The 24990-nt window shown below is 53.2% G+C and overlaps 4 protein-coding genes across 5 annotated transcripts in view; 3 read left to right on the forward strand and 1 right to left on the reverse strand.

Annotated features, from left to right (window-relative positions):
• The window catches only part of KMT2A (lysine methyltransferase 2A), a 49319-nt gene extending 35302 nt beyond the window's left edge, over positions 1-14017 (forward strand). Inside the window, exons 26-36 of the mRNA XM_075723334.1 lie at positions 177-362; positions 1009-5320; positions 6702-6782; positions 7315-7379; positions 7773-7943; positions 8591-8665; positions 8974-9148; positions 9545-9652; positions 10077-10160; positions 10554-10683; positions 11078-14017. Coding sequence (XP_075579449.1) covers positions 177-362; positions 1009-5320; positions 6702-6782; positions 7315-7379; positions 7773-7943; positions 8591-8665; positions 8974-9148; positions 9545-9652; positions 10077-10160; positions 10554-10683; positions 11078-11353 — 5663 coding nt within the window. The 3' untranslated portion in view covers positions 11354-14017. The remainder of the gene's footprint in view (positions 1-176; positions 363-1008; positions 5321-6701; positions 6783-7314; positions 7380-7772; positions 7944-8590; positions 8666-8973; positions 9149-9544; positions 9653-10076; positions 10161-10553; positions 10684-11077) is intronic.
• A 2044-nt stretch (positions 14018-16061) lies between these two features.
• On the forward strand, positions 16062-16915 carry TTC36 (tetratricopeptide repeat domain 36). Of its 2 annotated transcripts, none has more exons than XM_075723367.1 (3): positions 16062-16193; positions 16249-16564; positions 16647-16915. In XM_075723367.1, exons 1-3 carry the CDS (start codon positions 16062-16064, stop codon positions 16913-16915), a joined length of 717 nt encoding a protein of 238 aa, XP_075579482.1. The 2 variants fall into 2 exon arrangements, with proteins under 2 accessions (XP_075579482.1, XP_075579483.1); XM_075723368.1 differs by having other exon boundaries at positions 16062-16173; positions 16376-16564.
• Positions 16916-17638: 723 nt separating this feature from the next.
• On the forward strand, positions 17639-19730 carry TMEM25 (transmembrane protein 25). Its single transcript, XM_075723348.1, is given in 7 exon segments — positions 17639-17737; positions 17740-18088; positions 18190-18239; positions 18241-18622; positions 18702-18986; positions 19089-19166; positions 19657-19730. Coding segments are annotated over 7 exon segments (1317 nt in total).
• Positions 19731-20552: 822 nt separating this feature from the next.
• IFT46 (intraflagellar transport 46) lies at positions 20553-24825 on the reverse strand. The gene is made up of 11 exons (XM_075723295.1): positions 24802-24825; positions 24527-24736; positions 24311-24450; positions 23553-23627; positions 23340-23433; positions 22803-22931; positions 22289-22410; positions 21798-21864; positions 21456-21516; positions 21088-21173; positions 20553-20717 (listed from the first exon to the last, which is right to left on the reverse strand). The coding sequence occupies exons 1-11, from the start codon at positions 24823-24825 to the stop codon at positions 20622-20624; spliced, it is 1104 nt and encodes a 367-aa protein (XP_075579410.1). The 3' UTR covers positions 20553-20621.
• Positions 24826-24990: the final 165 nt, after the last annotated feature.

The following is a 24990-nucleotide window of genomic DNA, read 5'->3' on the forward strand; positions in this document are numbered from 1 at the left end:
AGAAGAAACCAGACATTATCTTATGGCAAGGAGGCAGTAATCTTTGACTTTGTGTTTATTTAACAAATGCCCCGATTCTCCAAGTGAAACCTGATAGCAATATATACTTTATCAGATTGTAGCTTTTAGGATTCAGTGGTGGCTTATACTGTGGTTTCTCTTTTATACAACAACAGAAACTCTACCTAAAGACAGCCGAAATACACCTGAAATTGTAAACCCACCATCACCAGATCGTCCCTTGCATTCTCAGACCTCTAGTTCCTGTTACTATCCAGTGGTGTCAAAGGGTCCCAGGATCAGGACGCCAAGTTATCCATCCACACAGAGGTCTCCCGGCTCTAGGCCATTACCCTCTGCAGGTATTTCAAGTGCTGTTGACTTTGATTTTTGTTGAGGTTTTTTTCGTTTGTTTTGGAAATATTTTTGGTTTGGTTCATGTCTTTTTTGGCTTCACTCAGAACGTGGTGTTTAGTTTTCTGTTTCTAGAGAAAATAGTGAAATGGCAATAGGTTTGAGGGAAGTAAAGTTCTGAAAATATACAATAGAGGTGGCCTGTCAGGAAGTGTACAACTGAAAAATTTCCCTGGGATGAAGAAAGCAGTGTTTGGGTAATATAATAGCAGTAATACAGAAGAGCTGTAACATAAGTTAGGGACTTAATCATCTCAGTTGGTATTTTTCCAGAGAGAATCGGAAATCTGGTATTGTAATTCAGCTGCTATTTCTGTATGTATGAGTCGCATTTTGTTTCAAACTGATGTTGAAAATTCACAGCTAAAGCTGAGGTACGGAACCCTCAGATAGAAACTTGTCAACTCTGCGTGGTGAATACTGGTTGACGGTATCAGATTTTTAATACCTGTCTCAAGCAGCATTATGTTAATGCTATTTGGCTGAAAGGTTTTGCTGGTTTTTAATTTCTTGTGTTTTGGTGAAGGAATTGGGTATGCATTGATTGTGAAGGTTTCAGATCACTTGACAGTCTTTCTTGCCTTATTTTCTCAGGAAGTCCTACCCCAGTGACCCATGAAATAGTGACAGTAGGAGATCCTTTATTATCCTCTGGACTTAAGAGCATTGGTTCTAGGAGGCATAGCACCTCCTCTTTGTCACAGCAGCAATCAAAACTCCGGATGATTTCCCCTACACGAGCTGCGAACACTTACTCCAGGCACAGCATATCTTCAGTTTCCAGCGTGGGGTCCTCTTCAGAACACGAACCGAGCATCAAAAGTACCGACCGCTTTGTGGGATCGGCGAATGCAGGTACTCCAAGCGCTCCAGTTCAAAGTTGCTCTACCAGTTCGGGCTCCCAGAAGGCAGCGGCTACAAGTGGAAGTAAAACTTACCAGCTGGATGCATCTCAGTCTACGGAAGGAAAACATCCTAGCAGTTCAGATTTGATAGCCAAAGGTGCGCCTTCTAAGGGAGAGAAGATGAAAACGCTGACCTCAAAGGACCCAGATTATTCAGCTCATAGTTTTGCTTCTGGAGGAAACTCCAAAATGTCCACTCAACCGACCAGTTCATCGGGCACGGAAATGAATGTTAAAATAGGAACCTTTCAAGAATGTTCAGGATCGTTTTCTTCCAAAGAAGCAATATCCTTTCCACCTTTGCATCAGAGAGGCCCAAGGAAAGACAGAGATCAGCACGTGGAACCTGTACAGCCAGAGAAAACGACTGTGGTTGATGAGGTGGATGCGAAGACCTTGAAGTCTGCTGGAGTAAATAGCAGATCTCCTGCAGCAAGCGAGCAGGTAGTTTCTGCCCCTAGAGACAGGCGTCAGAAGGGGAAAAAGTTAATGAAAGATAGTTTTAAAGAGAAGCATTCCCTGAAATCTCTTACAGATTCAAGTCAAGCGGTAGGCAGTGATGAAGGAAACCTGAAACCAGAATTTGGTAATCAGGGTTTGGCAACTGAACAAATTAGCCAGAGGTTATGTAATAATATTCCTGCTGAAAAAGCTGGCGAGAAGTCTCCATCTTCACAGGGGCCGTCTAAAGGTTCTGCAGCACAGGTCGAAGTGGCCTCTAAGGAATCGCAGGCACCTAGAAAACGCACCGTTAAAGTCACCCTGACTCCTCTCAAGATGGAAAGCGAAAACCAGTCTAAAAACACACAGCAGGAAAGTGATGCTGAACCTCAGCCTGCAGGAGCAGAACTGGCTGCTTTGGCGGAGCCCTCCTCAACTTCGGAAAGCCCGGAAGATAACGCTGTAGTTCAGGGAAGTCCAAACGAAGCGCCAGCACAGGAATCTCAAAATAACGCGTATGAAAATTTGCCCGTTCAAGATAACAACTTGATGCTCCAGGATGGATCTAAAGCTCAAGAAGAAAGCTCGTACAAGCGGAGGTATCCACGGAGAAGCGCTCGGGCCAGATCCAACATGTTCTTTGGATTGACTCCTCTGTACGGCGTGAGGTCTTACGGCGAGGAAGATATTCCCTTCTACAGTAACTCAACTGGGAAGAAGCGAGGGAAGCGGTCTGCAGAAGGACAAGTGGATGGCGCGGATGACTTGAGCACATCAGATGAAGATGACTTATACTACTATAATTTCACTAGAACGGTGGTTTCCTCGAACACGGAGGAGAGGCTTGCATCCCATAACTTATTCAGGGAGGAGGAGCAGTGCGATCTTCCAAAAATCTCACAGCTAGACGGTGTCGATGATGGAACTGAAAGCGATACAAGTGTCACAGCAACAACAAGAAAAGTCAGTCAAGTAACTAAAAGGAGCGGTAAAGAAAACGGAACCGAGAACTTAAAGCTAGATAGAACTGAAGAAGCTGGAGAGAAAGTACAAGTCACCAAGAGCTCCACTGTCCACAAAACTGACCCAAAGATTGATAACTGCCATCCTGTGAGCAGGGTTAAAGCGCAAGGTCAGGATTCGCTGGAAGCTCAGCTGAGCTCGTTGGAAACCGGCCGCCGGGCTCACGCAAGCACGCCTTCTGACAAGAACTTACTGGACACTTTTAACACAGAACTTCTGAAATCCGACTCTGACAATAACAACAGCGATGACTGTGGGAACATCCTCCCTTCTGACATCATGGACTTTGTACTAAAGAACACGCCGTCTATGCAGGCGTTGGGAGAAAGTCCAGAGTCCTCATCATCTGAACTTCTAACGCTTGGAGAAGGTTTAGGTCTCGACAGCAACCGTGGCAAGGATATGGGTTTGTTTGAGGTGTTCTCCCAGCAGCTGCCAACCGCCGAGCCGGTGGATAGCAGTGTCTCTTCCTCCATATCGGCGGAGGAGCAGTTTGAATTGCCGCTGGAGCTTCCTTCCGATCTCTCTGTTCTGACCACTCGCAGCCCGACAGTGCCCAGCCAAAATCACAACAGGCTCGCCGTCATCTCAGAGTCCTCGCTCTCCTCCTCGGGAGAGAGGTCAATGCTTGCTTTGCCTTCCACGGAGTCTGGGGAGAAGAGAGTGACGGTCACAGAAAAATCTGCCTCGGGGGAAGGTGACACAGCTCTCCTGAGTCCAGGAGTAGACCCGAGCCCCGAAGGACACATGACTCCCGATCACTTCATCCAGGGTCACATAGATGCAGAGCATATAGCCAGCCCACCCTGCGGCCCCGTTGAGCAAGGACATGGCAGCAACCAGGATTTAACGAGAAACAGCGGGACTCCGGGTATCCAGGTGCCGGTATCGCCCACTGTTCCCCTCCAGAGCCAGAAGTACGTGCCAAACTCCACGGACAGTCCCGGCCCTTCGCAGATCTCCAACGCTGCGGTGCAGACAACGCCACCCCACCTCAAGCCAGCTGCAGAAAAACTTCTGGTAGTCAATCAAAACATGCAGCCGCTGTACGTCCTCCAAACTCTTCCCAACGGCGTTACTCAAAAGATACAGTTAACGCCTTCTGTTAGTTCTGCACAGAGCGTGATGGAGACCAATGCTTCGGTGCTGGGGCCCATGGGGAGCGGGCTCACCCTGACCACAGGATTAAATCCAAGCTTGCCGTCCTCTCAGTCATTATTCCCTCCCACGAGCAAGGGGCTGCTGCCCATGTCCCATCACCAGCATATGCACCCCTTCTCCACAGCCACTCAGACTGGCTTCCCACCAAACATCAGCAGTCCTTCGCCAGGTCTTCTGATCGGTGTGCAGCCACCGCCTGATCCTCAGCTCTTAGTGTCTGAAGCTAGTCAGAGGACAGACCTTGGTACCACCGCTCCTACACCAGCTGCCGCCATGGGCAAGAAACGGCCCATATCTCGTCTGCAGTCACGGAAGAATAAAAAGCTGGCTCCCTCTGGAACCCCTTCTACTATAGCTCCTCCCGATATGGTCTCCAACATGACCTTAATCAATTTTGCTCCTTCCCAAATTTCCAACCACCCATTGGATTTGGGAACCATTGCAAATTCAACATCCCATAGAACCGTCCCCAATATTATCAAAAGGTCCAAGTCTGGGGTCATGTATTTCGAGCAAACATCTTTGCTCCCGCAAGGTGGGACCACTACTGCAGTCGGCACGTCTCCCAGTGTTATCGGGCCAGATGCCAGTCACCTCCCAGCGGGGCCTGTATCCGGCCTAGGATCGAGTTCCTCAGTGCTGAACGTCGTATCCATGCAGGCCACAGCAGCCCCTACTACCGGTGGGTCGGTTCCTGGTCATGTTTTGGGACAAAGTTCGGTAACGTTAACTAGCCCTGGATTATTAGGGGACCTTGGTTCGATAAGCAACCTCCTGATCAAAGCCAGTCAGCAAAGCCTTGGTCTTCAGGAGCAGCACGTGACTTTACCGCCCAGTTCTGGGATGTTTTCACAACTGGGAGCATCCCAAACTCCGTCTACGGCAGCGATGACAGCTGCATCGAGCATATGCGTTCTGCCTTCAGCGCAGACGATGGGCATGACGGTTGCTCCGTCGTCTACTGACCCAGAAGGCTCTTACCAGCTTCAGCATATGACACAACTCTTATCCAGCAAAACCGGGGTTGCTTCCTCCCAGCTGGACCTTGGCACGGCTTCGGCAACCACGCAGTTGTCGAGCTTTCCGCAGCTGGTTGATGTTCCCAATAATACCGGACTCGAACAAAACAAGGCTTCCTCGTCAGTGATGCATGCTAGTTCAGCATCTCCTGGAGGCTCCCCGTCATCCGGTCAGCAGTCTGCCAGCAGCTCTGTGCTGGGTCCCACGAAAATGAAGCCGAAAATCAAACGCATTCAGCCATCGTTAGACAAAGGGAATGGAAAGAAGCACAAAACTTCTCACATGTGGACTGGTTCCTCTGAAGCACACGTTCCCGATAGAGGGGCCACTGCTGTACCCCAGGTCTCGGCTACAGGGTAAGAGAAATGTTTGATTTTGCTCATCCCTGAGGTTTTGTAACAGTATAAGGAAGGATCTCGCGCTAGTTTTACAGCAAATTTTCCTTTTGAATGATAATTTCTAAGGTAAAAACCCCAGCTGCCAACAGAAAGCAAGTCTCCCTAAAGGAGTTAGTAGAACTTTTACCTCTGGAAGGGGAAGGATGAAAAACCTAAGACTTTGAGGATCGGGGTTATGAGGACTTTATTCATTGTTGACAGCTCTGGCAAATTAAACGAGTGTTTGAGAGCTATCACTAGAGGAAATGGCACTCAGAAGGGTGATGGGTTCTATTCATTTATGTTGTTAACGTGTGTAAGTGCTCTAGCAGTTTTAATTGCGCTATCAGCAGCGTGCTAAGGCACCGAAGTGGCACACTATTATGGTGTTACCTTGGTCATTCTGATTATAGAATTTAAACTGCATGCCAGTTTCTGTGTGCTTAGTGTCTCTCCAGCGTGCAGTTTATTCTTCCTGCCCCTATTCCCTCCTCTTTAGTCCCTACAGCCAAGAGGGACTGGGGAGGAACTGGGAGAACGGGGAGAATCTTGCCCCCTACTTTTTCAGAACAGCAGAGCGTGCGCTTGTCTCTCGCGGTAGAGGATTGCTTTCCGGACCTTAAATAAAAATGACATTTGAATTGACTCTGAAATACAGATCTGTAGGGAGAATAAGAGCTGCCGGTCTGTGTTTTACATGCAAAACTAGACAGTTTCATCGATGCAGTCCATAGCTGTGTCTTAGTATCACACTGCCAACAATTACACATTTCACCAAAGACGCTGCACCGCTGACTTTCAATCCTGGCTGCCTGAGCAAACTCTCCAAACGATTGCTGGTACTAAAAGACAGTAATGTCCAGCTTTCGGTAACAGAGAAATACTGCGCGTCACTCGTGTAATTCCTTGATCATCTTAATGTCTTGTAATAGGTCTGGTTCTTAAACTGTCAGTCCAAAACTCTTGAGGCAGCCTTAACCTTTTAAAATAGCTCTTTTGGGTTGCTGACACTTGCCAATTTGTTTTAGTCTGTAAGCGTTTTCTGTAGCTGTTTCCACATTCCACCATGCACCTCTTGACCTCTGAGCTCGTCACTTATGTTTGCTCAGGCGTGTTTCTCTTGCACCCAGATTCATGCTCCTCCTTCCTCTTGAAGTGCAAGTCTTGATTCTGATGTGATGCTGGAAGTGTGATCTGGTTCCTCGTATCTTAGGAGCAGTTATTCCTGCTTCTGTAGTTCTCCCGAACTGCTGAATCACTCGTGGCAGCTCCCAGTGGTTCTGTTACTGCTTTCCAGTCTCGTTTATGGCACATGTAGCTTGGCAGGTATTTTGAACGTTCCTAAACCTTCTTGTTCCAGGACTCCTGCTACGAAGGCAGATACACAGGACACAGCCAGCGTAGATCAGCCATCACAGAAACCGTGTGGCCAGTCTGCAGGGTAAGCGTTAAGCAGACCTTCCCATCAGATTGTGCTCGCTTGAGCTTAAGGAAATTTACACAGAGAATGCAAGAAGTCTTACTTTGCTAGTTAAAATATCTTGGGAGCTTTCAGTCTGGAATGAGCGATCACATTTAGTTGCAATATGGAGCCGTTTTTGAAATTAAGTTGCATATAGCTCTGGGAAGCTTACTGCTTTCTGAGAACAAAACTATTCATACAGTTTTGGCTGATCATATGTTAGCATATGCCTTATTACTGAGTAGTGCTGATACAAAGAACAGGTCACAGACTGTATTAAATTAGACTGCTACCCACCGGCTGATAGATGCCTCAAAAATAAATGCTGCTGAGTAGAATCTTTTTACTTGTTTGTTTCCAATTGAACTGATGTTAGAACATTCGATCTGGAAAAAGGCTCTTGTACCTCTGTCTAGTTCTCAGATTTTGTAGGTGAGTGCTCAGGGCTGGTGAGGAAATGAGGTAGGTTGTTAAACATTTTTCTTCATGTTCGCTTCCTTCCCTCTCAAAGGCAAACGGCAGTCCTCCCAGAATCTCAGTCAACACAGAACTCAACAAATGAGCCAGAAAATGCAGGTATGTCGCTTCTTCAAAAGCACCGAGTCTTGGGATTCTCCAGGACTGGGAAATCAGTACCTTGAAGTTTTTATTTTTGTGCATCTCGTTCTCTCAGGAAAAATCTCAGAGCTAGTAGCCATGATATTCTTGCTTTGAAGGGAGGAAGGGTTTGTTTGCTATTAATAGATAATGGACAAATAGTTTTGTGTCTGTTTTTAGTTTACGGAAATTTCGGCACTTGAGATTTCACACTCTTACCAAAACACTGTCTAGATTTTTTTTTTTTTTTCTTGGGTGGATTTACTGGTCAAAAAGAAAGTTAGTAAATAGTTTTTGGTTGTGGAACAACCAGCAGGAAAAACATTTATTCTACCCAGTTCCCGTCTTCATGCTGGCCTCTGTCTTTTCCAGGCTCAAAAGCTCTCGAGGAAGAAGAGAGCACTTTCAGCTCCCCACTTATGTTTTGGCTTCAGCAAGAACAAAAGAGGAAAGAGTGTCTTGGTGAGAAGAAACCAAAGAAAGGTTTGGTTTTTGAGATCTCTAGTGATGATGGTTTTCAAATCTGCGCAGAAAGCATTGAAGGTGAGAACTGTGCGGTTTTGGTTGTACTGGTTTTAGCTTTCCTTGCTAGAAGTAAAATTATGACTTCTGAGGACCTGTTCCTTGCATTTTTTTTATAGATTTAAAAAAAAGAAAAAACCCACACCTCTTGATTTACAGCCCCAGAGCAATCCCAGTTCCTAGCAATGTCTGGATTATAGTGAAAAAGTTTGGTGGTTGGGGGTTTTTTTTAATCATTGTCCCATTTTGTTCTATCGATTGACCGATGGTGTTGAATGGTATTTTGTCAAGAAATAGTCAGCGTGGATCAGGCGGTAGGGTACCTAGACTTTTCCTCCAGACCAGTTGCTGAAGGCATTTCCTTCCCTGTATGCCAAAGTGAATTTTGGAGAGGATGGAAGCAATTGGGGCCAAGGATCTTAATTTATGGCCCATGAAAGGATGCAAACATCATATTCTCCAATTAGCTTATTTAAATATGAGCATTCTGTTGGAAAACGGCATACTGCACACATACATAGAAGCCTACTGATGGTATGTTGTTTCACTGGAAACCTGATAAGATGCGGCAAAATAAGAGGCATAGTGAGGCACCTGTTTTGGCAATCCTCAGTGCCCAGCGCTCGGATACTCTTTCACTATCTTGTCTTCTGTTTGTGTGACTGCAGATGCCTGGAAGTCACTGACTGACAAAGTTCAAGAAGCCCGTTCTAATGCCCGCCTGAAACAGCTGTCTTTTGCAGGTAAGATCTAGTGCCAAACTCATTTCTGCCACGCTTTGGAACATGTGAGAGCAAACAGATCTTTCTGCAAGCGTCTTAGGGTTCAGAGTCTTAAGAGTTTCAGTTCAGCTGCAAACTGCTTTATGGAGGAGAATTTCTTCCTGGTGAAACGATTGAAAACTCTTACGGGGAATGAGCTAGCTAATACAGTGCTTCTATGAAAATTGCAGGCTAGCACAAAAGTTGCATTTAACAAGCTTCTGTATCCTCCTGCTCCAAGTCTGCATTGTCAGTTGGGTTTTTTTGTTGCGCTCTATTTCTTGCTCCAGGTGTGAATGGTTTGAGGATGCTGGGGATTATCCACGATACTGTTGTGTTCCTCATTGAGCAACTGTACGGAGCAAAGCACTGCCACAACTACAAGTTCAGATTTCATAAGCCAGAGGAGGCCAATGAACCTCCTCTGAATCCACATGGCTCTGCTAGGGCTGAAGTCCACCTGAGGCAAGTGTGAGCTTTGTCATTGTTAAGGTTAACATTTGCTCCATTAACTAACTCCATGTCAGGGCATAAGCAACAAATCTCTACAGCACTGAAGCTCTCGGTTAACAAGAAATGCTAGCAACTTTCTCGTGTAAATCAATTATATGGCATCTTCTGAGTCTGTACATTCTTCCGTGCCGCTTCGTTGACCGCCGCTTTGTTTAACAAAGCTTTCCTGGCTGATGCTTTTATTTGCGGTTCTCAGAAACTGTTGTGTGTTACCGTGATGCATAGAAGGCTTTAGGAGAGGACAGACCCGAGAAGGCGTAAAGCAGTAAACATGTCAAACTGTTGTGGCAACCATGTGTTTATTTTCAGTCAGTAAAACAAACTTCCTTTCCTCTCTTGAAATTGCAGGAAATCTGCATTTGATATGTTCAATTTCTTGGCTTCTAAACACCGACAGCCACCAGAATACAACCCAAATGACGAGGAAGAGGAAGAAGTACAGCTCAAATCGGCTCGGTATGCAGCAGGGTTTAAAGGTTCAAAGGGGAAAATAATGCTGTGGTGTTAAAAGGAGCTGGTCGGGCTTAGTTACGCGTTGTGTTCTTTGAGGTGGTGTTTAAAGCTACCAAGCGCTAGCAAATATAGAGGAGAGTCCTGCGATAGCAAGAGAACTGACAGCTGAAGGTGACCACCAGACCAGTCTTCCTTTGAATGTTTCTTTTCCTTGCTAATGTAAAACAATCTGACGAGAATTTGGGCAGAAAAAGAAGGAAATAATCCTTTGCATATACAGAGAAACACTGGATTAATTTTGATTGTGTTCTCAGTGGGCTGCAGTGTCACAGTGTCTAAATTATTATAGCTTGGAAAGTATCCCGGGTAATACACGGCACAGACTCTCAAATAAAGGTCATCACTTAGCAGCGTCTCTTTGTTCTAGGAGGGCGACTAGTATGGATCTGCCAATGCCCATGCGCTTCCGACACTTGAAGAAGACCTCCAAGGAGGCGGTTGGTGTCTACAGGTACGGTTTTGCTCTGGTACCTCTGCCGCTGGGACAGAGAAAGGTGAAAACTGGAAACCTTCAATGAAGTCAGACTGTAAAATTGAGGGGAAAAAGCAGTTTTGGGGGTCTTCCCCTCCTCCTTCTCCCCGCCCAAGTTATGTATGTGAAAAGTAATCCTCAGCACAAACTACTTATACCTTGCTGCCTTGCCTTGGTGACAGCTAAGGCATGCGCTCAGGAGCGGGCAGCAGAGACCTAGTATTGTTCCTGTTAGTGTTACGTTAGAGAAGAATAATGATACCGCAGTGATTCTTGTAATGGATAACCTGTTTTCTGCAGCGTTTGCAATCTTACGTTTCTGAGCTTCGCTTGTATGGTTTGAAACATCCGCTTATCTTGGTGCTTTTCTAGGTCTCCCATCCATGGCCGGGGTCTGTTCTGCAAAAGGAACATCGATGCAGGTGAGATGGTGATCGAATATTCAGGCAATGTCATTCGCTCCATCCTCACTGACAAACGAGAGAAATACTACGACAGTAAGGTGAGTTGTGGGCTTTCGTAGAAGTTCTTAAAGAGTTTGGGAGAAGTAGAAAGTGGCTGTGAAGGTAGGACAGGCTTATGTGAAAACCACGTTTGGAACATCATGAATTGGGACTACAGACTTCTTGGGTTCTTTCCATTCTTGCTGGAGCTCCAGAGGCGCTTCTTATTTCCTCCTGTGGGCTGGGAAGGGTCTCGGCCCAGTCTTAGTGCTGCAGATCCAAAGGGCGCAGGGATGAAATCATTCAAGCGTGAGCTTATGAAGGCGAGTGAGGAGAGGCTGCAGATACTCTTAAGGGCTTGACTTTTGCTTGCTGTAACGAGCTAGGTCGTCTGCTAGGGTGGCCCTGTCTTCACTTCCCTGACCTAACCCGTTTCCTGTCTTCCCTGCGTAGGGGATCGGCTGCTACATGTTCCGCATTGACGACTCCGAAGTGGTGGATGCCACCATGCACGGGAACGCGGCCCGCTTCATCAATCACTCCTGTGAGCCCAACTGCTACTCCCGGGTCATCAACATCGATGGCCAGAAACACATTGTCATCTTCGCCATGCGCAAAATCTACCGAGGGGAAGAGCTCACGTACGACTACAAGTTCCCCATTGAAGACGCCAGCAACAAACTGCCCTGTAACTGCGGCGCCAAGAAGTGCAGGAAGTTTTTAAACTAGAACTTCCGTCAGCTGCAAGCGAGCCCTGAAGGGGCCTGGGGCGAACCAGAGCTTCAAGTGAGTCCCTCCCCGGCCGTTCCGATGGGACGGGGAGGCCAGAGGCAGGAATGAAGATCGGCTGGGCTCAGGGACCTGACTGGCGGCTGCGTTTCTCTGTCAGAGTCCACATCTTCATGTCTCGCATGCGCACACTTACCCTTGTGAAAGACACGGGCGACTGGAGAAGATCCTCAGCGTGATTATGTTTTTGCTATTCTCATTTCCCCCCGCCCCCGGTATTTGTTTCTCAGCGTGGGGCTAATGAGCGGGAGAGAGGAGGGGAGGTCGGCGCTGGCCCAAGCGTGGGGGAGCGATGGCGGGTCCTGTGCCTCTCTGTCCCTCGGCTCGGAGTGCTGAACGTGGAGTTCTCCGCCTCGTTCGAGGGCTGTGTCAGAAGTTCGGTAGCACAGTGTTTGAGGGAGCTTTCCTCCTAGGGAGAGAGACTGCACCCCACCAACCAGCTGCCCCGAGGACTGCGCGCGTGTCTCTGGTTCCTTGTGCTATGCGTCTGCAAAACACTATTTGCGAGTCAGCCGGCGTACTGCGTGGTGCAGGGGCCTGGTGCGTGGTGCGGGTCTGGCTTGGCTGATTTCATCTAGGGAGGCCGAACCGGGGAGAGCGGAACGGAGCAGCCCGCAGCTGGACTGGAAAGGGTTTGGCTAGCGCTTCGCTCCGAAATCCCTGCCTGAGCGCAGGGGAATTCCTGGCGTCCTTCGGCAGAGAGAGGGCTTGTGCCAGCACTTACGGCGCCGTAGATCTTTGCGAGCGAAGGCTTCCTTTCAGCAGCGCCCTCCCTCTCTGGCTTTGTAGGAGGGAAGCGGTCCTTTCCCCGGTCCTGTCTCCAGCAGCTGGCTTCCTCCTCTACCCAGCTGGCGGTCCCTGCCACCGCGGAGCTGGTCAGAGGGCCAGGCGACTCTAGGGAGAGATGGGGAGTGAGAGCCGGCTCCGGGGTTAGCCACGTACCGCTGTAGAGTGGAGCTAGGAAGGACCCGTGCGGAGGAGGCTCCCACGGGATCCGCTCCGCTCGGCCGCACTACGGCGTCCGAGGGCCAGGCGGGAAGACAAAGGAGCGATCCCGTAGGCAGGTGCCTGTCATGGTCCCTCTTCCGGGTCTAGTCACGTCGTCTTCCCTGGAAGGCACGGGAAGAGGCGTCGAAACGGAGCGTAAGTTCCCTGCCAAGGCAAGGCCAAACACTAACCAGCCTCGTCTGCGCCACGCAGTGTCCAGAAGCGCATAGGAGATAAACGAGCGATCGGCACGGTTGCAATTGCTGTAGCTGAGGAACCGAGCTTGGTTTAAGCGAATCAAAAGACACTATCGTCCTGGTTTGGGTAGCGTAAATCCTCCTCCTTGGGTCTGCTCCGTGCCTCCAAAACCAAAACACAGAGAAAGAAGTAAAAAGCCCCAAGCCTAACAAATGACAACATTGGATTTTACTCTGTTCTGTTTACAGTTTAGTATTTAAGGTTTTATAAATGTAAATATATTTTGTATATTTTTCTATCAGAAGCACTTCATAGGGGAAAGCACTTATGACGAGGCTTTTTAAACAGTGGTATTATCCTAATTTAAGAGAATCTCTTTATAATGATTTTTTTATTTTCATAGGACGGTTATAGGAAATACCTGGCTGGACACAGTCTGATCCTTTCTCCAGAGAAGGGGGGGGTATACTTTATTTTTATTTTTCACTCTTGTTCTGCCTTTTTGACTTCAGTAACTGTTTCCAGGAGGTTTGGCTGGACCTTAAACTTTTATTTACCTGTCGAGATGGGAGCGGGAGGGAGAATTGCCCAGCTTAGGAGGAATTTGACTCTCTGGGGGAAATGACCGTCCGTGCCCCCAGGCAGGAGGCGTGATTCTGCCTTGCCCCGCGCTGGCATCCTCTGCGTATTTAAAAAGGAAAAACGAGGAAAAAAACAAGAGAGACCTGACCCTCGATACCTCTTTTGCTGGGGAGGCTGGCCCGGGGCACGCGCCTCGTCCCGCAGTCTCTCTCTCTCGAAGGCAGATGAGTTTTCCCGTGGAGAAGGGAACGCAGGGAGCGCCCTCGCTTTTCCAAGCTGTCCCTGTGGGTAGGTCGGCAGCCGTTCCAGGAGCCGGCGGGGCTGCTCCGAAACAGCGTCGGCAGTCGGTGGGGAAGGGACGGGGAGCGCCTGCTGGCTCCCCGGTGCTTGCAGCGGGGCACCCCGAATCCGTGCCCTTCGGGGCCCCGAGACCTCTTCCTCTGGTCTGAGAACGAAATTCGGCGCTCGGAGGGTCGGGAACTGCCGGTTTCCTTTCGTTATTGCACTGTGTGGTGATTATTTGGTGATAACTGTTGAAAGAAAAGTCAAATTGACGCTGCATTTGTTACTGAGATGATTTGATGCACTGACAGTTTGGGAACGCACATACCTTGAGGAGGCCGAAGCGCGCGTGCCGGGGGATCTCGGCCCCACGTCCCCGGGCACGGCTGCTCTCAGTCCTTTTCCTTTCCTGTTTCTGACGGCAGTGCTGGGGGACGGCCCTCGCCTTGGCGAAGCCCGTGAATTTTTCCGAGTAGCTCAGCTCCGCCGCCTTTTCTCTCGCCCGCGCTGCCGCCGCGTCCCGGTGACGGAGGAGGAGCGTCTTCCCTGGCAAGTGGATCCGTTCCTTCTGCCTGGCTTGTGGGAGGAGGCTCCGGCTGCTGGGAAGCGCTGCCCAAAGCGGGGAGGAGGGGGGGGACGGGACACGGCGTGCGGCGGGAGCCCCCCAAAAACCGAGCGCCAGGCATCTCTCCTCCCGCGAGGCCCGGCCGAGCCCGCGGGTCCGGCTGGCTGTCCGCTTTGCTGCTATACCCGTCGCGGCTGCCTGGGCGGGAGCCGCTGTGGCCAGTGAAACTGTCTGTACCCCCGGGAAGCTGCGCTGCGCCTCGCGGCGAGCCCGGGCCCTTCGGCACGAGGGAGAAGCCGTGGCAGCGAGCGCCTGGGCTCGCCGGCGCCCACCTGCCCCTCGACCCCATCCTGCCCAGGCTGGCGGTGAGCGCAGCGCAGCTTCCCCGTGTATGAATGTATATTTTATAAGGACTGACACCGATCACGGTATCTGAAAATACTAAAAAAAGAAAAAAATTTAAAAAAAAAAAAAAGGAACCTTAGGGCGTTTATTTTTCTTTGTACAAACCTACGTGTTTTTGTTTTTTTTTTTTTAAAAGGAAAAGCGGGTCATTGCAAAGGGCTGGGTATCTTTTCTTTCTGGTTTTCTTTCATTTCAAAGCAATACCAGGTTCTTCAGCGAGACGGTCTTTGTGCAGAATCATGCCATTCAAACCCATACTACTGGTCCACTCTCAACACTCGCAAGTTTTTTTTATAACTATAAATACGATATATATAGGAACTAATATAGTAATGCACCGTGTAATGAAGCCTAGTTCAGTATCGGTCCATGGCTTTTAATTCTCTTAACACTATAGGTAAGGATTGTGTTACAGTTGCTAACGGCGGCCGGGAAAGCCGCACCGCGCGTTCCCCACCGGCTGGCGGCTGCTGGGGCGAGGGCTGCCGGGGCCCGCCGGGGAGCCGGGAGCGGGCAGCTCGGCCTTTCCCGGCCCTTCTTGTTACCGGTCAGTACTTGTACAACTTGGTTTCTTCCTTTTCTTCCTCTCGTTTTGGTTATGAATGTTTGGGGTACCACCTGCATATAGGGGGAAAAAAAAAAAAAAATGTGCTCTGTGCTTTCCTGGTATCTTTTTAACGAGGTACAGTAGCTTTGTCTATCAACCGAGAACTATACTTGTGGTGTTTCTTTTATTGAACTTAACAGTCTCTTTAGTAAATACAGGTAGGTGAATAATTGTTTCAAAAAAAAAAAAAAAAAAGAAAAAGAAAAAAAAAAAAAGCTCTGCAAAGGCAAGGTTATGTTCTAGAAATACATTTCTTGGCAACTTATCATGTATAACAAATCTCTTCTTTTTTTTTTTTTTTTTTTCTTGTGTTCTTCCAAGCTTCCGGTTGGTTTTGGGTTTTTTTTTTTAAAAAAAAAAAAAAAAAAAAAAGAGGAAACGTGTCTAAAGTACATCAGTGTTAATTCCCTGTCACAGGGAAGAAGGAAATACTTTAATAGTTAAAAAAAAATGCTGAAAGCTCTGCAAAAGACTGAATGTAAAAATAAAAAAGTGTACATAGTTGTAAAAAAACAAAAAAAAAACAAAGGAGTTTTTAAACATGTTTATTTTCTATGCACTTTTTTTTATTTAAGTGATAGTTTAATTAATAAACATGTCAAGTTTATTGCTGCAGAGGGCTGCTCTCCATTTCTTCTTGAGGGCTGAGAAGCCGCTTCCCCCGCCGTGTCACCAATTCTCCTCCCGGAAAGCCCCGGGGTGCCGGGAGCCCCGGGCCAGTGGACGCCCGAGGGCTGCGCGGGGCGTTCGGGGCCGCTTGGCCGCCCCCAGGCCGCAGTGGGGTTTCGGCGGAGAGGCGCTCGGCTTGCCGCGGCCGCTGTGCCGCGGGTCACCTTGGGAAGCCCCGGGTCTTCCAGCTGGGCTGCTGCCTCCGGGAACGGGCCGGGCGGCAGGGCCTCGTCCCGGGGCTGGGATAGGATGGGGAAGGGTGAAGCGGTGCCGGCAGTGTGAACATTAACCTGCTGGAGGCCACCGCCTGCGCCCTGCGGCCTGGCCGCGGGGGTCTCGGCACAGAGGGCACCATGGCCACGGCGAACGACAGGGCTGTCCTGCAGACCATTTTTAACCCCAGCACCCCATTTGGGGATATCCCTGGGCTGGATGAGGAGGAGGAGGACAACACCCAGGAGGAAGGTGAGGCAACGCCGTGTGGGGTTCTCACGGGAATCTGGCAGCGGGGTCCCTGTGCTGCCGCGGGCGGGCAGGCAGAGGAGGGAGGCTTCGGCGGGCAGGGAGCAGCCCCGGGGCCGGGACGGGGGGTGCAGGGTGGGCGCTGGGGCTGCGTCCCGGCGCTGGCTGCTTCCCCGGCCAAGGGCTCCCCTTTGCGCCGCCGCAGGGGACGCCTTCGCACCGGAGCTGCTGGAGCAGGTCCGGGACCTGGAGCTGCAGGGTGTCTCTGCCGCCGAGTCAGGAGACGTGAGCACGGCCCTGGAGAGGTTTGGCGAGGCCATCCGCCTGCTGCCCGAGCGCGCCTCGGGCTACAACAACAGGGCCCAGGCCCTGCGGCTGCGGGGGGACGTGGCAGGTGAGCAGCACCGGTGCGGCCAGGTCACGGGCAGCCCCCCAGTTCCCCCAGCCCACCCCGACACGTCTCTCTCCCCGGCCAGGCGCCCTGCAGGACCTGGACACGGCCATCCGCCTGAGCCGGGGCCGTGGCCGTGCCGCCTGCCAGAGCTTTGTGCAGCGCGGCCTGATCCACCGGCTGCAAGCTCGCGAGGATGACGCCCGGCGGGACTTCGAGCGAGCGGCGCGGCTGGGCAGCACCTTCGCCCGGCGGCAGCTGGTGCTGCTGAACCCCTACTCGGCGCTCTGCAACCAGATGCTCTGCGAGATGCTGGGGCGGCTGCGCAACCCCGCTGGCACCGGGAGCGAGTGAGATGGGCCAAAGGTGGGCAAGGCAGCGTGCCATCTCCTGTGCCGGAGATCCTGTTGTTGTTCCTCCTCCTCCTGGCTGACAGCAGGGGACTGGAAGCAGCCAAGTGCCTTGCTTTGTCTCGGCTCTGCTCCACCCCCAATAAACCTCCCTGTGTCCCTGGCACTTCGGTTCTGCTTGCGGCGTTGCGGGCGGTTGTGGTGTTATTTCCATGCGTGCACAGCCCCGCTGAGACAGGCGGCCCCGTGGGTGCCGGGCTGGGCTGAGCAGGGTGCTGAGCCCCGCTCCGTTGAAGAGGGGAGGTGGGTGGCACAGGGACATTCATCCCTTGCTCTGCCTGGGTGGTCTCTGGCTGCGCTTGCGTGCACCAGCACCGTGCTCGGGGGCCACCCGGGCAGCGGGACCGACCCCCCTGCCGCAGCGGCTGTGCGCAGCATCGGCCCTGCTCGGGGAAGGCGGCTGCGGGGGCCCGGCGAGAGGGATGCTCGCAGCCGTGCCGGGGACCGCCCCTGCGCCACATCCACGGCCCTGCGTGCCGGGGCCCAGGCGCAGAGCCGCAGTGCAGGCTCGGCTGGACGCAGTGGCAGCGATGCTCCAGGTAAGGTGCAGCCTGGCCGCATCCTCCGGCCCTGCTGCGTGCCGGGATGCCGTGGGCCCGGCGCAGGGACAGTCCTGTGTCCCTGCTCCAGCTGCCTCTCTCCTAGCACTGAGCACGGCCAGCGTGCCATGGGGCGTCCCAGGGCCTGGCCGGGGGCTGCCCTCACCCACCTGCTGCTGCTGCTCGGTGTCCCGGTGCTCTGCTCGGCAGGTGAGGCTGTGGCGGGGTTCCGGCATGCAGCTCCGGCAGCAGGATGCCGCTGCGGCTCTGATGCACCGCGGGCTCTCCGGCAGGGCTGGGGGAGCCGGGCCCCACCATCGATGGGCAGCCGCTGGCAGTGTGCACGCTGCAGGAGGAGGAGAGCCGTGCCTTCACCTGCCGGGCCCCCCGGCTAGCCCCCGGCGCTGCGCTGGCGTGGTACCTCGACGGCCGGAAGCAGGAGGCAAACTGCTCAGCCGCGGGCACTACCAGCACCTTCACCCTCACCGCCCAGCGCACCAACCGCGAGCTTAACTGCTCCCTGATGGACCCGGCCTCTGGGGAGACCTACAACGCCTCTGTCCTCCTCGACGTGCAGTGTAAGGTCCGCAGCACCGGCCCGGCCCGGGCCAGAGGTGTGGGGAGGGCGTGTGGGGCTGCTGCCCGGCTGGAGCAGGACCATGACCTGCACCTGTCGCAGCCATGGCGGGGCAGCGTCTTGTCGGTCCCGTGCAAACACAGCTGATGAGCGCTCCCGGCTCCTGGCGAGACAAATTGTGCTCCTGGCTGTGCTGACCCCGTTTCCTCCTGCTCGTCTCACTGCCTGTGTTTGTTTTGCCCAGATAAGCCGGAGATCCTGCGGGCAGATGCCCGCTACCAGGAGGTCGAGGGTGCCGGGCTCCTCCTGGTGCTCTTCGTGCTGGTGCAAGCCAACCCGCCCGCCAGCATCACCTGGGTGGACCAGGACGGGCACATGATGGCCAACGCCTCCGAGTTCCTCCTCCTGGGCGCCACGCGCTACCCGGGGCTGGCCAACCACTCGCTCCGCGTCCACCTCGGCAGCGCGACCGGCAACTTCTCTGTCAGCGCTGCCAACAGCGTGGGTGTTGCCACTGCCTCCCTCCTGCCCCCAGGTAGGTGTCGGGGTGGGGGGCGAGCGCAGAGCAGCGGCCCTGCGGAGGGGTTGCTGAGGGGGCTGCGCTGCCCGTGCAGGTCTGCTGGATGCCCGCGTGGAGCTGCCCCTCCTGGGCGTTGCCGTCGGAGCAGCCCTGGCCCTGGGCACCCTGCTCAGCCTGGGCTCCTGCGCCGCGTGCCTGGCATGCCGCCGGGCCAAGCCGGTGCCAGGTAAGGGGCGAGCGGGAGGGAGCAGCCCGCTCAGCCGGTGCTCCCATTGCAGCGGCTCTGAGCACCCGCAGCCCCAGGGTGCACATCTGCCTCGCCAGACCCGGTCCCTGCCGCCCGACTTGCGCCTTGGTGACCTCACGCAGGATGCCGGAGGTAAGACCCCGAGGTGCCGGTGCAGAGGGACATGCAGGGTCACAGGTCCTGCCTAAGGTGAGGGCTAGATGTCCCAGCTCTCCCCCCTTTTCCGCCCCGCAGCTTCCCCCAAGGATGTGGGAGCCGGTGCCAGGGGAGAGGAGAGTGCCCTGCCGGAGCTGGAGAACTCCCTGGTCCTCAGCAAGCTGGGTGAGGGGGTGCTGGTGGGCAATCTAATTATAGATTGGATATTAGGAAAAACTTCTTTACAGAAAGGGTAGTCAAGCATTGGAACAGGCTGCCCAGAGAGGTGGTGGAGTCACCATCCCTGGAAGTGTTCAAAAAACGGGCAGAGGTGGCACTTTGGGACATGGTTTAGTGGGCATGGGGGTGTTAGGGTGATGGTTGGGCTGATGATCTTAGAGATCCTTTCCAACCTTAATGATTCCTAGTTTTTACTTTCATTCAAAAATAATCCAGCTACCGAGCCAGGAAACATGAAATTGCTACTCTCCCCTTAACTGGTTTAGTGAGGCCTTGGCAGTGTTAGGTTAATGGTTGGACTGGGCGATCCTAAAGCTCTTGTCCAACCTAAACGACTCTATGATTCTATGAAAACCATGCTGCTTGGGACGCCAGCCTCTATGGCTGCCCCGAAAGGCGACAGCAACGAGCCGGCTTTGGCCTGCAGGTTTTGTCCAGCTCCCGACGTCCGGGCGCATCTACAAAATGCCCAGCGTGAGCAGCGACGAGATCTGGCTGTGAGACGCAGTGTGGTGCCCGTGAGCCAGGGCTGCCCGGTGCCAGGTACGTACCAGCCTCTGGCGAAGCGCAGCCGAGGGTGCCGGGGAGGCCGTGCTGGGTGGCGGGCACCGACCAGCCCCTGGCTATACGTTAAGCTACATACTGCAGGTCTGGGTAGCTGTGCTGTTAGCCCTGGTTTTATGTAGCCCCTGCACTTTACAAATAGAATATTATAACCAAAACACATCAAAGCTGTTCGTAGCCTGACTCTGCCAAGCTGCTAGCACTGCGATTCCTCCTGGGGTAAGGCCAAGCACCGGCCTTGCTTTAGCAGGTTCGTGGCCTGCTTGCTCCGTCCTCCTCTCCGCCCCTGCCAGAGCTGCGGCAGACGGGCAGACAGCATGGCAGGGGCTGGAGAGCGCCATCCCAACAGCAATAAACTCAACTCAAACGTCTGTGTGGTGCCGCGCTGGTTATTTCTCCTTGGCAGTAGCTAAGGGGCTTGAGACTAGAAAAAGGGCATCAATAATACAGGGCAGAAGAGACTGGAATCCCCAGATCAGGTCTTGGAACACACTGGGCAGATCTGAGTGTTGTGTTTGAGCACAGAATTTATTCCCACTCGCTGCAGCACTTGTAGCGTGTGCTCGAGGAGCCTCTGCAGCGTCTGTGGCACAGGGAGCCTGTCTTTGGGAAGAGCTTAACGCTGAACTGCTTGGGGACAAGTCAAAAATGGAGCCATTAGGCAGCTTCTGCAATAAATGCGATGAGTAAAGTCCTACTCTACGAATGCAGAACAGCTCAGCAGGGAGGCTTCTGAAGTGCTGTGCGTTGCTTCGCAGGCTGCTTTGGTCAAATCTCGACATCCAGCGGCAGATGTTGAGCCAGGAAACGAGGGTTTAACGTGAAGCTTCAAGTAAAGCTTAACACTTCGGCGTCTGCCGCTTGTGAAGGTGGGTTGGATGGCGGGCTGCTGCCCTTCTTCCCATCAGCCAGGGGCTTGAAATGCTGCAGGGGAAAGAATGCCTTAGTGCAAAGATTCAACTCTCATGAATCGGCGTATGCCTGAAAACGCAAGCCACTCCTGCTCTGTGTGCACTGTGTGCTCAGCAGTCGCCCTGACTTCAGTGGGAAAAGCATTCTGGGCTTATGCTGGACTGTTAAACAACACAGCATCCCAGCCTTGTGGCAAGTCAGAGGCTGCTTGTGTAACGTTGAGGTACCAGGGAAATGAGAAGCTTAGACAATGTTCTTTGGACCCCTTTGTCATGGCCTACCAGCCCTTTACAAACACCCACAGCGCAGCAAAGCCGAACGTAAGGAGAGAGGCTTTGCAGCGCTTCAGCTGGGTGAGCGGTGCCTGCCTGGAGTCGCTTACCTGCGAGTTCTTGAACTCCGAGTAGAGGGAGAAGAGGACGTGCAGAGGCTGGATCCGACTCTTGTACACAGGGATGTCCAGAACAGCTACGAGAGAAAGCAAAAGCGTGTGAGAGCGTCCAGGCTGCACCGCCCTGCACAGGGTGCTGTAAGTAAAGGCTGAGCGTCCCGCTGCCCCCGATTACTCGGGCCTTTGCTCATCAAAGACCGCAGGCGCTTGCAGTACAAGAGCCTGCTTCCTGCTGAAGGCACCAGAGAATGATCTTGGCTACTCGGGGTTGAGCCTGCACCTAGAGGTCTCGTGCTTTAAGTGAGACAGTGCCAGGCCAGCAGCACGCTTGCGTCTTCAGCACAGCCTCCCCCGCTTACCACATATCATGTCGATGTATTCGGCCAGGTCGCAGTTCATCTCTGCAGTCGGGAGGCCCACCTGGAACAGAGTGGGCTGTCAGCTCTGCTCCCACGCGGCAAGAGCCCGAGAGCACATGCTGACCTCGGGCTGAGCGCAGAGGCCACCCGGGCAGCAGCCAGGAATTCGGGCGTTAGGCTGCTCCCCCGTCTTCCGGCAAGGGAGAAATGGTGAGTCGGAATGAACCTGAACGGGCCGGGCTGCGGGCAAAGAGCTCAAAAGGGAACAGGAACCCAGCTTTCACAGAAGGTGGTTTCTAACAGCACGCACTGAGCTAACTGCCTATTGCTCGGACAACGTACCTTTCCCAAGAGCTCCTCAAATTCCGGCGACCATTCCTGCATGAGGGTCTCAATGTCAGGCATTGGCCTGCCAGGGAAGCAAAGAATGTGGTCTTCAGGATCACAGGCGACTGAAATGGCTTCCCATTGCCAGACCGCTGTAAACGGGACAGCCTCTGCTCTAACCAGCTGAGAGACATCAGCCCGTCTGCCGAGGGGCAACGTGGGCATTTTTATTTATCAAAACAAGCCTAAGCTTGCTAAGTTGCAAGTTCTGAGTGCTAGCTGTTAAACTAATTCAAGTTAGGCAGGGAAAGAGAAGTGCAGAGAGGGACACCGAGCGTCCCGCACGCACGCATGGTATGACTACCCTGAAAATCAGCACATCTTCTCCCTCTCTGGGGTATTTTGAGAGTTTTACTCAGCGCCCCTAGGCTTTGCTGCCAGCCTCCCGCTAAGCTGAGCTTACACTGTACGAGCGTGTGTGAAGCAGAGCCGTCGTAACGGCTCACCTGGTGTAATGGACCGTGGCAGGCGGTTTGCAGCGGTGCAGTTCGCTGATACTTTCAATCCAGCTGTCAATGGCTTTGGGGTTCTTCTCTGCATTCTCCAAACTCTTCACTTTTATCTGCTGCTAGAAACAGAAATACAAACCTGGAAGCACTTCGTGGTGTTTTGGGGCTTTTTTTGCAAACCCTGTGCTCGCTCCTGATTAACCATGCGCTTTCTCTTTCCTAGTTGCGCTATACCACGCTATTTTTGCAGACAGAAGAGCAGCTGGGAAACAAAACTTCACCTGAAGGAAACAGATCCAAAGTCTGTACCAAGACTTGCCTGAAGCAAGGCTTAGATCCATTGCAGTTTAAAGCTGTGGGTTAAAGAAAAAGGTTAGTTTTTTCTGCTTTTAAAGGCAAGTTATCAGTTGTGCTGCAACACTGTAGCCACACAGACAAAAGTAAGAGTAAAATGCAATGTTTTTGCTACAGCCAGTGCGCAGCAAGTGCCTCCTCCCTCTCCACGACTCACCGTGATGTTGTGCTGCTTGGAGTTCTCTGTCAGCCAAAGGGAGAGCACGGTGGGATCTGACTGCTTGGTCGACGGCTCATCCAGGACCAGCAGGCCCAGGTTATCAGGCTTGCCGTCGGGACGGGGAACCTGCAGATAAACAGAGCCCCTGTTTTCTACAGGAGTCCAAGGCGGGGAAAGGTTGGGCTGTTTTGTGCAGAGCCTCCCTGTGGTTTAAAAATCAGACCCTGAAAGGAATTGGTAGGTGTGCTCTCTTGAATATGAGATGTGAGTACAGTGCTACCTGAAAAGCACAAGGTGTTGGACAAGGGCAAACACAGCCCTCGCCCCTAATTATGTGTGTGCTGTTTGAGAGGCGACTGAACCGCTACTGAGCGCAGTTTCCCAGGTCTCTAGAATGTTATCCCCGACAGCACGGGGCAAGGGCACACGCCGCTGCAGGGACGGGTCGGCCTCCAGTGCCCCTCTCGCACCGATGCCACGTTCCGTTTCGGCTCGTGTGGCAGGAGGGTGCAGAGGAACCTGAAGCGACGGTACCTTTAGGAACGCATCAATGTCTCCAACTGCAGGAATAAAGTCTGGAATAAAAGGCTGCAGTTTGTGCTCAATCTCTATCGTTTTGGGAGTGTACCTGGGAAAAAAAAAAAAACCACCGCCGCAGCATGGGTGACTATGAACTGTCCTGCAAAACTTGCTGCAACAATTGGCACAAAGGAGAGCCAAGAGTCGGCTAAAGCCCCTTCCACTCACCTCTTGATGTACTCAAAGAGTTCTTTGATTTCAGACGATACTGGCAGGTAGTCATAATCTGCTAGATTGAAGTCACTAAGGAAAGGAAGAGAAATGCGGGCAAAGATTAACGTGTGGTAGGTTCTGTGCAAGCAGGAACTGGGACCCAACTGTGCAAGATCACAAAGGACGGTAGTCAGTCCTCTTTAAAAAAGTCTTCTTGCACGCGACCAGTACTATCAGGCCACATTTTGCCTTGGGCCTCCTAGCCAAAACAAGCGCTTCAGCTGTCGCTTGTGATTATAGAGACTTGTCTAGGGGATGTCAAAAGCTGGGTAAGTGATCTGCACAAAGGCAGTCATTGGGACAACAGCTAGGGGAGTTAGTAATGGGTTTGGAGTTGAAAACGGCGGAAAAGGAGAATTATCAGGAGGCGAATAATGCGTTTGAGATGTTCCTTCTCTTTCTCAGGCAGCTGCTGCCAGCCGAGACAGGAGGCTGGCTGACACCTTTGGTCGTTCCCAGCTGTGCCTTTCGTTGGCAGAGCAAAACAGGGCGTGGGGATTGTCTGAGGAGCCGCCTTGGGTGGCTGCAGTTCGTCGCATGAAGGAACCTCCTTCCTGGGCTGCCCAGGTATGAGGAGGAAGGAGCTGCCTGTCCCGATGCCCACAGCCATGCTCGCCTTCGCAGGACGACGAGCACGCCAGCGGAGCTGAATGGGCCCATACGGCACCGCCTGGCACTGGACCCCGGCTCTTCCGTCCGGTCCCGCCACTTACCCCTCCAGCGCAGCCCCGTGCTCCTCCGAGTCGTCCTCCGAGTCGGTTTCGGAGGAATCCTCCGAGTTGTCGTCGTCGTCGTCCTCATCCTCGTCGTCGCTGAGGGTGGCGGGGGGGGCTGAGGGGGCCACCGCCTCCTCCTCCTAAGCGAGAGGGACCGGGCCTCACCGGGTGGCCTCACCGGGCCGCCGCGCCCGCCGCCGGCCCCGCGCCTACCTTGCCGCCGCTGCGCTCCTCGTCGCTGCTGCGATCGGCCGCGCCGCCGCCTGCCCCGGGCATCCCCGGCCGGCGGGAGCCCCGGGGGCGGCCCGCGCCCCCCGCCCGCGGCGAGCGGGCCCCGACCGGCGTCCCCGCCGCGCCGCCCGCCTCCTCGGTCTCCGGCAGCTCCAGGCTCTCGTCGTACGGCTGGTTCTCGACGAGGCGGGTCTAGGCGGAGGGACGCGATGAGGCGGCGGCGGCGGGGCCCGGCCCGCCGCCCCCCGCCCGCTCACCTCCAGCGCCCGCTGCTCCGCCATTTCGCCCCGCCCCGCCGTCGCCATGGCGACCCGCCCGCCTCGCGCGCCCCCGGCCGGCTAGAGCGGCGCCGTCGCCGCGCCGCCCCCTGGCGGGAGGGGCGGTGGTCACCGCCCGCCGGTCCTCCAGCGGGGCCGCCCCGCCCCGCCCCGCGCGCCCTGCGTGAC

Source organism: Pelecanus crispus, chromosome 19 (genome assembly GCF_030463565.1).
Source record: "Pelecanus crispus isolate bPelCri1 chromosome 19, bPelCri1.pri, whole genome shotgun sequence".
NCBI lineage: Eukaryota > Metazoa > Chordata > Aves > Pelecaniformes > Pelecanidae > Pelecanus > Pelecanus crispus.